Source organism: Dendronephthya gigantea, unplaced genomic scaffold, assembly GCF_004324835.1.
Source record: "Dendronephthya gigantea isolate DGI-Jeju-01 unplaced genomic scaffold, DenGig_1.0 000018F, whole genome shotgun sequence".
NCBI classification, from domain to species: Eukaryota; Metazoa; Cnidaria; class Anthozoa; order Malacalcyonacea; family Nephtheidae; genus Dendronephthya; species Dendronephthya gigantea.
The window spans coordinates 1411979-1423879 of NW_021163028.1; the positions used below are offsets into that span (position 1 = coordinate 1411979).

Here is an 11901-nt window from a genome sequence, read left to right on the forward strand (position 1 = left end):
TTATTGCGTTTTGCGAAATACGGTTCTCTTTAATTATAAACTGCGAGTTGCGAAGTATTGTTGGAAATTTTTCAGAGTTCAAAAAATGGGCGGCTGTTTTGGTTGTTTCCGAAAGGCGGATGACCCTGCTGAAGAGATTGATGAAGATATCGATGACCCTCAGGGAAAAGGTAAAAGCGAAAAATGCTTTGAGACATTTCTGGGAAAAATAGTTTCATTCCATCAAGAATAAACGTGATTCGCGCTCATCTTTTTGTTTTTCCAGAAGCATCAGAAGGCGGCTTTGAAACACAGATGCCGATAGCGGTGGCAAACAATAAGTCGGGCACTAAGCCTAAGGAAAAAGGTAAAACCGAAAAATGCTTTGAGACATTTCTGGGGATAGTTTCATTCCATCAAGAATAAACCTGATTCGCGATCATCTTTTTACTTTTCGCAGAAGCATCGGAAGGCTTTCAAACGCAAAAACTGATAGCGGTGGTAAAGGATAAGTCGGGCACCAGTGAATTGTCTTCCTCAACAGCGAAAACGATTGCTAAATGGGAATGTATCGATGAGCCTCAGGAAAAAGGTAAAAGCGAAAAATGCTTTGAGACACTTCTGGGGAAAATAGTTTCATTCCATCAAGAATAAACATGATTCACGCTTATTTTTTTGTTTTTCGCAGAAGCATTGGAAGGCATGGAAACACAGAGGCCGGTTACTGAAAGTGAAGATGTAGAGCTTCGGTCCAAGCCGGGAGAAACACTCGCGACAGACAAAGCGGAGCCAATTGAAGTCAAGGATAACGGCAAAGAGCCAGTTCTCGACAATGCCACAGAAAAGGCGTTAGTTATCGACTTGGCAAAAGCAACAAATTTGCCAACTGAGCTCGAAATTCAAGATGTCGCAGATAAAGTTAAAGGCGATGCCTTGGAGAAGCAAGACGACAACAATTTGCCGAGCAAAGAATCTGCAATGGCTCAACTTGGACAAGAAATCAAAGAAGACTTGGCACAAGCTGACGCCTCCGAAAACCAAACTTCGAAAATCGACAAGGCCACAGAAAATTCGTTGGTTATCGAGGTCAAAAAAGCAACAAATTTGTCAACTGAGCTCGAAACTCAAGCAGATGTCGCAGATAAAGTTAAAGGCGATGCCTTGGAGAAGCAAGACGACAACAATTTGCTGAGCAAAGAATCTGCAATGGCTCAACTTGGACAAGAAGTCAAAGAAGACTTGGCACAAGCTGACGCCTCCGAAAACCAATCTTCGGGAATCGATAGTGTTGGGAAGTCTTTGAAAACTAGCGAAAACTTGGAAGTATCTGAAAAAGAAGAAAGCGGCGTTGCCATAGAAACAACCATCGAAGGTAATGTAACAGAAATCAAAGCAATTAGCGTGACCGTGGAAGCTAATGTTGCCGTAATCAAAGAAGATGACGCAACAAATGAAATCGAGGACCACGTCACAAATCAAATCCAGTCTGACGTATGCAAAGTCGAAAGCGAGCATTGCCCAGCCGAGCAATGTGTTACCACGGAAACGGCAGCGCCGCCTGCGAAATCATGTGAGGCTGATGCCTCTGTGAAGGACATCCATATCAGCTTGACTGACTCACGCGAGGGCGACGAAACAAAAGGCGAATTGAGAATATCCGGCAATCTAAGTGAGGAACCTCACGACAAAACCACCGATGGACAAGTGTCCAGCGAAGTGCAGAAGAGTGGTACTCCCGAACTAAGCGAGGAGGAAGACGAGGAGGAAGACGAGGAGCCTGAAGTATTATGGACCATGGCTTCACTGGTGGCTCAACTTAGTGAAATTGTGCGAAGATAGCTGGCGTACCACGGAAAGAAGTCGAGTTAATAACTCAAGTCGAACACCATTCCTGCCAGTCTGGCATGGTGTAAAATTTTTTTTACTTATTAGACTGATATACTCGTGTGGAATTATAAATGTGATAAATGTGCATGCATGGAACTAAACAAAATAATAGTAATGGTAACGATATAATATATAATATAATAATAGTAAATATGATCGCCATAGAGATTAATGAAAAATGCATGGATAGATAAACTAGTTTGACTCTCGTATTCTTTCTTACTGTATATATCCTACCTTTTTCTGTATCATAATAATTAAACAATAAAAGAGAAAAAATTTGTCAGTGTCAGCTTTCACCAGCGGATGGGTGGTACTGGAACAGTTAATAACCAGATACACATGAAATAAACTATCGTACCAAGGGTTCCATAATCTAAATTTTAATTAAAACAGAACAATTGCACGAAATGCTATCAATTCCAATCAATAAACTGAAGAGAAACACAAAAAAGTAATACAAAAAGTAATCTCAGCAGTGCATTGATTGTAGATAGAGAATAGAAAATCCTTTCGGAAATATGGAAGAAGTATAAATTATGTGGTATTCCTAAGACACCACAAAGCTCCTCGGTTGATCAGTTGAGGCCAAGTGTTCTAGCAAAAGTTCAGGAGCCGGTTGTATCAAGTGCGTTTAGGTTAAACGGTGGATAAGTCAAAATTAATGAGTCAACTTGAATATTATGCACTGAATAAATTATGTAGTTGTAAACAGTAGCTTTGTATTAAGGTCAAAAACATTTTGTTCGCTTGTTGAATAAACGGCAGACTTGCTTTCTGTTTGGAACTTATCCACCGTTTAAGCTAAACGGGCTTGATACAACCAGCCCCAGGAGTCTTTTGTCGTTAAATTGCTTTTTTACTACTACAAAATTGTCATTCCTAGATCGGGGTTTTCGAATTTCGATAACAATTCACAAATAAGATTAGCTAAACTACTATAAGACTAAGTGACTATATTTACATCATGAATTCATAAAAGAGAGAAACTATTTACATCATCTATTCCTAAAAGACTTTTTACATTTGCACCTGAACACTTTACAGTTCTAAAAACAATTTATTCTATTATATCAGTTCTAGGTTAAAATTGTATGTTGCCTTCCAAAAAACCTGACTTTAATTTAAAATGATTTAGATTGTCAATTGAGGTTAATTCCTCGACCAATGAGTTCCAAATTTTCTTTCCTCTATATTTGAATGTTTTCTGTCCTGTCGCAGTCCGACACTTTGAAGTGTCAAGTTTATTTTGATTTCGGGTAGTGCGTTCATGGATTTGACTTCTTTTAGCGAACTTCTCACATAAATGTGAGGGTGCTTGGTTTTTTATGCATTTGTACGTTAACGCAGCGTCTCTGTATTGCAAATATTCTTTTATTGGGCCTACCTAGATCCTCGAGTAACGGAGAAACATGATCATATTAAGATTTTGTCTGGCCGCACAATTCTGAACTGAATTCTGGATTTTCTTAAAGTTGACTTCGGAGGTGTTAGACCATATCGATGAGCAATAGCTTGTTTTACTCGTAATTAGAGAATTTATGATGGTGATTAGTGCTGATTGGTCAAACAAATGCTTTACTCGGCTAATCTGGCCCAGTTTGGACATACATGATGATGATAGATACTGCACGTGCTCTTTATATTTCAATTTGGAGTCGAGTAGTGTGCCCAGGTCTTTCACTTCCGGAACAGGTTCAAGTCTTTTCCCCATAAATTCAACGCTGGGTAAATCATCTAGTTGTTGAAGTAATTTTTGTGAACCAACCGATAAAAAATATCGGATTTCCAAAGAGGATACCGATGAAAATGATCAGATTTCCAGTATGCAAGATTACCTAAATAGTAAGCTATTATTGGTGTTCTTAATTGTACAATGTTGCAAAGCAATGGATGCACCCCAAAGAGTCATCAGGAAAGTTTTTTAAACATCCGAAAGGCGTTTGACTTCCTCAACCACGATCAGTTACTCGGTATTAAACCTTGCTGAAGAGGTTAACATATTCGACAGGGAAAGTTGGAGTACCTGAAGGAGAAAACTGGGACCGATAGCTTTTGTGATTCAAATTAACCAATTACCACAACAAATAAAACAGAATCATCTGTCGAGCGAAGGTGTTGTATCGGTTGGCGAAGACATGTTTATGGACGATATGACATTATATGAAACTTTAGACGTCCGGGACCACATTTTAGGTGAATAGCAAATACTCTGTGAAGTATATACTGAAGTATAATCATTTAGCGTGGTTTACAGCCAATGAAAATATCGAATTAAAGAAAATGCAAAGAATCGTTGATAGATTTTCGTAGAAATAAAACAGAATTTCCCCCAATAGCAATTTGGCCACGCACTGGCAAGGGTAAAATCCTATAACTTTTTTATGGATATGGTATGATAACCTTGAGTGGAAAACAAATACAGAATATACTGTTACGAAGGCAGCTAAACGCTGGTTTTTATTGAAGACATTAACTCTTAAAGGGCTACAAGGCACCAAAGGAAGACTTAAGTGTTATACTTTAGGTTTTCTAAGCTTCGTGTTATAATATAATACTGTAATGTATGTGCAATCAACTCAATAATACAATATCTATTTGTACTCTGATATTACTCAGTTTTTCATTTCGCATCAGCTTTTAGGGAGTCTGTTGCACTTGAAATCGCTTTGAACAAAATGGACGCCTGTTCTTTAATATCCAACCAATCCTGTTCCGTTTTATTTTTGCTAAACATCAGATCGAAAATGCCCGGGAAACTCGTGCTACCGTAGATATTGTTCTTGGAAGGAGCGAATATAACGTGTCTTGTGATTGGTCGGTTAGGCAAGCCTGGGGCGGTGATGAAGGATTTCTCAACGTTGACCATGCGATCATTGAGGTCTCGTAGTTTCACATCATCTTTTTCTTCAAGCGCTTTCCCTTTTTCCTCTTGGAATTTTTCTGCTTCCTCTTTGAATCTTAAAAAATAAAAAAAATACTATATTTACTACCCCATTAGGTCTTATTTATTATCTCTAGCTAAATTAAATCAAGGAAATCGTGTCGTTAATTTTTGTTGTGTTTCATCTTAGCCACCACTTATTTCCTAAGAGCTTCGTTCTCTGCAATAGTGCAACGACGGTAGAATTATTTCCGCAAAAAGCTCATGTCTCGCATACCAAAAAACATCTTTCAGCTTCCATTATAGGGAGCTAGTGATATTTACTATATTCATTGTGAAAAGTTAAGTCTATTTTATCTTAACTGCTACCTCTTTATTGTCTTCTCGATATGAATCAAGGTAACGTTATTTTTTTCAAGCTCTTTCCCGTAATATGTTCGCAACACTTTCAGAGAGCTGTCCAGAGATTTCCCATACTGTGTTACGTCTATTGGTAACACAAAACTGTCGGTCATATGCATAAGAAGTCTCGAGGCAACTCCTGCCGTGGTTAGGTGGAATTTGAAGTAGGGATCGACCAAACCTTGAAGCCATTTGTACGTATCGTGAACGGAATGATAGACCGGGTAGTTTCTCTCACCAGCATAGGTCATGCTCACAGATGGTACTCCTGTTGAGAAATATCGTTAAGCATGGAGCAGGTTAAAACTGACGAATACTGGATTACTTAACTCGTAATTTTCGTTGCTTCTATTCAAAATTGCTACAAAATGGGCATACGTTCATTATCGAAACGATTGTTGTGCGCACTGACTGAAAGTGACGTGAATCTTCAGGACTCTCTGATCTATCCGAAAAAGACAAATAAACTTGAAGCTCACCACAAAATTGATAAAAGCTAGCGTAATCTGATCCGGAACCCAAATTTCCATAAACAAAACTTTTCATCACTTCTATCATGTGATCGTAAACATTCGGCCCATGTGGGTCGTCGACTTCCTTCACATTCCTGGTAATTACAGACTTCAGCAGAGGGGAGCCAGCCACACTAAAAGTAAAGTTTCCATAAACTGCTACGTCTATGTTTATGTAAGTTATTGCTTTTGTGGATAAGGCTCGTTCATTTTCTTCCACCCATTCTGTTGATCCTATTATGTCCGATTCCTCTGCTCCCCAGCTACAGAATTTGATAGTTCGTCTTGGACGCCAACCTTAGGTGAAGATGCGAAGTGTTAGGTGAAGATGCGAAGTGTTAGGTGAAGATGCGAAGTGTTAGGTGACACACAAGTGATGATTATGATGGCGAAGTTCGTGGTATAATAATAGAGAGATTATGATGTTGACGGATTACCGACAACTGTTAAATAGAGAATAATACTTCGATGCACGTTAAATATGGAGTTAATCTCGAGTGTTGAGAATGATATCGAACGAGTGAGGGCAGCCAACAATATTATATAATAAATAGTTTTATCTACTGTTGGCGTTGAAAATTTGATTTCTGATAATTATTCCGGATTATTCCAGTTTCGTTACAACCATGTTTTATCTGCTCTTCCAAAAACAATATCTGTTATTATGTCGTAGTCCAGCACGTAACGATTGTCAAGTGTATTCTTGCATAGGAATAAGGAAAATTTGTCTATCCTGTTGTTTAGCACAGTTTGGGATGGAAATATTTTATCGTAGTTCGTGCCTGTTCCTTTTTGGGTCATCTTAAACTCTCTAATGATGGCGAGTGTTGTACCTTGTTTCAGAAGCTCGCTTACACCACGTGATATCTCCATCATGACTGACGTTCCACTGGACGCATCTACTGCGCCAAATCCCCATGCGTCCCTATGATTCCCTAACAATACCCAACGATCTGGTTCCTCTTTGCCATATATGGTGCCGATGACGTTATACGCATTCTGTCGTTTGTTTGGTACGTTAACTTGTATTTTCACAGTGTTATCGTCCTGTAAGCCGCCGTTTCCGAGTTTGTAAGAGATCTTCAATCCACCTTTCCAACTTTCTGGAACGTCTGTGCCTTTTAGAATTAATGAAATGAAAAATTTAAGATGTTTGTTCTATGTTGTTTTTTTGTCTATGTTGCTACAGTTGAAATCCCTAGGGAATGGGAGTGGGTCCTTTATTCATTACTTTTAAGTGATAGGGTTGATCGTGCGGCCAGTTCTGGACCCGACAACCAGGCCGACTGTTTTCTTATTGCTTCAAAATGATTTTGAGACATCACTGAATGACTGAATCAAAACAAAGGTTTGACGACTACCTTTCATGATTTCCAATAGTCTAACAGCATCTCCATATGGCATCGGTGTAGCTGGGATCTTTGGCAGTCCAGCCTTCTCTTCGGGTATTCTGAACACTCCTTCGACAGACGGTAGTCCAGGTGTTAGCGGATCCCCACGGCCTCTTCTTATGCTACCTCGTTGGACTCCTGTTTTCGGAAGCCAAATGTAGTTTGGGTAAACCTTATCTTGACCTTCTGGTGCATAATCTTCAGGGTCGTTGTACAAAATGGCGCCAACTGCCCCACAGTCTTGGGCATTCTTCACCTGCAATTTAAACAAAATTGGAAGGTGTAATCTCAAATGCATGAGAGAGGTTTGGAACATTTGGTATGGATCTATTCATTTTTTGAATGATGTTATTCGTTTTGTAAATAATATTAATGATTAAGTCTTTTGATTAGTGCCATCTGCCGTTAAGGCATCACACCAATTACACTGACTTTACATTTCAAGCGTGGGATAAAACAACATAAGTGGCTCGGCAATCTTGATGAAGCCCGAATTCTCAAATTTTTTTTGCAATTTTTTATTTGATGACCAAAACAAGCGAACAAACAAACAAAGTTTTTTTAGATGTATATTCTTTTCCTTCACCTCAGTCTTTTGCTTCGGTTGATGATAACAAACTCCAGCTTCATATAATGTTCGACCATTCATAAATATCACTCATATTTGGTTTATAATTTATAGAGTTTAGAAATGATACAGTTGTTCTGACAGCATGCATGTGAGTTTAACTCCCCACCTTATCACCCCGAAATATCTGTCCATATCGCATGATGACAATGTAGCCGCTGCAGTTTGCGATGCTGAAATTATTTTTCAGTGTATCAAAATCCTCAGTTCTTCCATAATTCACATACAAGAGCTTCCCTTTGGCCGATCCTTGCTTTGCAAAACCCAGTAAAGGCGCAATCATTGTAGGGTCGTCTTCGCTCGGGTCTGCTACCTGAAATATGAAAATTATGAGTAACAAGGTGAAATGAGGGATTCCATTCTATACATGTGTACTAAGCCGCATGCATAAATTGACGTACGGGAAATATAATGTCGAAACTGTTCCTGGGAAAAAAGCGAGGTATCAAAACCCTGCTGTTATCAAAATTGGATAGAAATTAGTCGCTATCTTCTTCTACTCTTTTTTTTTTGTCTGTGAGCAACTTGTTGTAAGGTCACACCGTCGTAGCTCCACATAGGATCGAGAAAATGAATATACCTTTTCTTTTCCGGAAAATTCGGAAGTCACATCCCCGGTGGAATTCAAAATCTGTACGGAATTTGAGACGTTTGGTTGAACGTAAGGTAAAAGAATATCATATTCCGGTTGTTCTACTCTGTCAAATTTGTATTCCCTCCATCTTCTTTCGATCTCATTCGCCAATTCCTTCGAACGTTGTGTTCCTGCAAAATGCGGTCGCTTTGAAAAATACCTGTACAAAAATAAACTTCAAAGTTGTTTTCATCCCATTAAATAAAGCTACGTTTACACTAGGCGCCTAGATCTGGCCTGGACTAGGTCTAGGACAGGTCTAGGTAATATGTGCCACATTCACACTGTCTTTCTTGGTGATGGTTACGGATAGCAAAATAATCGACAAAATACTTAGAAAAGACCCTAAACACGCCGAAAAGTGGTGATATACTAGTATGGATTCTATACAGATTATACTATAAGGTTTAAAAATTAAAATTGGTCAGAACTATGTAAAATCTTTCACATGCACTACTACCAAAATCATGTTCCATGTCGGGTCCAGCCACCTCCCCAGGTGACCTGGATTTTGTGGCCAGTGTATAAACGCGGCTTAACAACATTGGCTTGCAAAGGCCTAAGCAGAGGCAGGAGCAGCAAAAGCGAAGGCTTTGACGGCATATAAGCGAGGCCAACAACACATGCATGCATCAGCAAGCATAGGAACATCGCCTGAACCTCAATCGCCTCAACAACAACTGGAACGATAACTCAAGGGCGCAGGGATGAAGCCAGGTACCCAAGCCTTGTTGTCTTTATGATACTGAAGCGAAGAATTGTATTCGGTAATTTTGAGGAAAACATCCTGAGTTTTGTAGTTTAATGTGTATATGAATCCTTGGCAGCAACATTTGTATTTATGAGCAGAAAATCATTGGTCAATGGTCATTAAACTTCGAATCACACAAATTTCGTTGGTTCAAAATTTAAGCCAGCAGCTAATTAGCAGCAAGCATAATTACATCTAAAAGACAAAGGTGTTGGAAATTCGTCAATTGATTGAATGATTAGAGTTGACTGGATGTTTCTTTCAAATTTTAGGACTCTAAACCATGTTTTGAGTTTGGCTGGCCGTAAGTATTCGTAAATACTCAAATACTTTGTTACATTTTTGGTCAATTTTCAACAAATGATGCTGTGCTTTTCTGAACAATAACAAAGCTATTTAACCAACTGTCGCATGTCAGAAGGCGACACAGTCACTTGCATTTAACAACTTTATTAAAAACACATTTTATATCTACACAGCTCAATTAGCAATTCAATTTAAGCTATTTACATATGTGCATTATTATATTATTTCAGCTATTATATCGCACACACAACTTTTTGATCTTATTGAATTATTGAGGGTTACAAACTCCCCCCCCCCGCTCCCTCTACAAACACACTTCCCCAGTGGCCACGCCTCTGCACTCCACAAAGCAGAGAATGCCTTGGTTAGGGTTGTGCTCTGTCGCAATCTCCCTTGTTGTCAAGTGTAATATTTAGACTTCACAACTGAAATAAAGTATATATAATAATAATATATATAATATATATATAATTATATATATAATAAATATATATATATATATATATATATATATATATAAAGGTAATCGTGACGCTTAGCTTTCAAGTGGATTCGTGTAATACGAAACCTTCCCCATGCACACTCTAAGCATAGTATTCATAAATTCCTATTGAGTATTGCGTATTTACTAAATCCCTCTGCGGAGCTACCTTGCGCTTGGCAACCGAAATAATCATCTCGTCATTTTACCAAAGCAGCATCCCATGGCTAATAAATAGCCCGCCCCCAATGCGTTTTCCACGTGCGTGTTATATTACGCAAAACTTGAATATAAGGCCACATTCTGCGGTGCTAGATTCGTAGGTTCAATTACCTACTGTCCTATACTCAGTACTCAGACACAGGCACAAACATTTAAATGGTCTATTCCTGTATACCTTTTTCAATTATGATTTTCAATCATATTTCGCCCGAGGAATTTCATTAATAATAAGCAAACACCCTGCATGCGGTAAAAATTGTCATGAACTGATTGAACTCCAACCAGGCAACCTCACCTCAAATTTTCGCCGATATTCTCTGCGTTTAAGATCCCAAGTAGATTTTCGTGGAAATGATCTTTTTGTTTTATTTGCTCTTTGCGCTGTTTCGCGATATATTTCATGTCAAATGTTTCAACGGAATGAACGGACGAGTCGTCTGGCGCCGAAAACCAGCCTATTACAAACCCCAATACGAATACCACAACCAAAGCTATTATTAAAATAACGATTTTTCCTTTGAATAGCTTTGCCGAGTTAGCGCTGTCGGAGTTGAATTTGTCGGAGGTCTCCTCCATGTGTAAACGTTCGGCATGCATGGCTCGCCTTAAGCGTGGTATAAAGATGCTGTAGTGCGGTCGAGATGCTTTGAATTTGAGATGGATTTGCAGCTGTGGAAAGGGACCAAGTGACATTGCTGACGGGTGACCTTTTGCCCGCCATATGATTCGAGAGTTTAATCGCATTCAGGAATCTAGTCCAAATATTGCTTTAATTCTGGCATTTAATTGTTTAATGTCAGGAATCTGGACGTACGTCGGTGAAACAGCGACATTCCTTTACAAATATTTGGCGAAAAATCAAATCAAATCCCGAAAAATTTTCGTATGTAGCTATTAGAAAAAATATATGTAGCTAGTTCGTTATTGCTCTTGATTCAAGTTGTGTTAATAGTCCTCGATTACATTTGACTATATAGTCCTAAGTCTTTCAAATTTAGATGTTCAAATTAGTGTTCGAGCTTAAAAAATATAGCTTAGTATAATTTCTGTCGTTAATCTTCATTCATAAATTGACCTTGTTTTAAAAGCTCGCCGAGACCACGTGATATCTCCCCGTCATGGCTGACGTACCTGGACGCATCGACCGCGCCGAATCCCAATACGTCCCTATGATTCCCTATCAATACCCAACGATTTGGTTCTTAAAAGAACTGTTTGTCGAAAACATCTTTCTCTTTCACCTTTTCCTTGCGCTTCCTCGCGATATTTCTCATGTCATCGGTTGAATCGTCTTATCGTCAGGCACTGAAAACCAGGCTATTACAAACCTTAATACGAACAGCGCTACAACGGCTATCACAATACCCACGATTCGTCCTATCGAAAGTCCTGCTACCGTCATCTTGGAGTTCTAAATAGAATTTTCCAAGACTTCACGAAGCTGAAGCGTTTTGTGGTAAGCCTTTAAGCGTTGCTTACGCCTTTTGGCGTTGCAGTGCTCTGACTCCAGATGCTTTCCAACTTGCATTTCGCTCACGTTTCCATTCGCCGTAGATAACATTTGCGTCATTTATTTCAGTAGCTCAAAATCGGCAAATTGGCAATGCTTGAGCGCTCAGCGTGACTTGAGATTAGACTTTGCATAGTATTTGTTTCAAATCAATGTTTCATTCGTAAGTATAGTATTAGCGGTAGTGATAGTGATGATGCTGACAGGACTGTTTTCCTATAAATTCTCGTACTAAATATAGCAGCAAATCTTATCGGATCGACAAGTGGCGACTATTGTCATTTTATGATTTATTTCCCAGCTTTCCGGGTGGG

The 11901-nt window shown here is 39.0% G+C and overlaps 2 protein-coding genes across 2 annotated transcripts; one reads left to right on the forward strand and one right to left on the reverse strand.

The window, feature by feature from the left end:
• The first annotated feature begins 681 nt into the window (after positions 1-681).
• Positions 682-1818, forward strand: LOC114520804. Its single transcript, XM_028541137.1, has one exon. It carries the CDS (start codon positions 682-684, stop codon positions 1816-1818), a length of 1137 nt encoding a protein of 378 aa, XP_028396938.1.
• A 2549-nt stretch (positions 1819-4367) lies between these two features.
• Positions 4368-8331, reverse strand: LOC114520805 (glutamate carboxypeptidase 2-like). The gene is made up of 7 exons (XM_028541138.1): positions 8264-8331; positions 7793-7996; positions 7026-7311; positions 6498-6782; positions 5632-5961; positions 5120-5420; positions 4368-4826 (listed from the first exon to the last, which is right to left on the reverse strand). The coding sequence occupies exons 2-7, from the start codon at positions 7964-7966 to the stop codon at positions 4490-4492; spliced, it is 1713 nt and encodes a 570-aa protein (XP_028396939.1). The 5' UTR covers positions 7967-7996; positions 8264-8331; the 3' UTR covers positions 4368-4489.
• Positions 8332-11901: the final 3570 nt, after the last annotated feature.

Excerpts from the sequence above, each read along its gene's own strand:
- LOC114520804 (XM_028541137.1), top strand. The coding sequence starts at position 682 with ATGGAAACACAGAGGCCGGTTACTGAAAGTGAAGATGTAGAGCTTCGG.
- LOC114520805 (XM_028541138.1), bottom strand. The coding sequence starts at position 7,966 with ATGATTGCGCCTTTACTGGGTTTTGCAAAGCAAGGATCGGCCAAAGGG. Across the intron at positions 7,312-7,792 it reads AGATATTTCGGGGTGATAAG|GTGAAGAATGCCCAAGACTG; the intron begins GTGGGGAGTTAA and ends TTTAAATTGCAG. Across the intron at positions 5,421-5,631 it reads TAGCTTTTATCAATTTTGTG|GAGTACCATCTGTGAGCATG; the intron begins GTGAGCTTCAAG and ends ATTTCTCAACAG.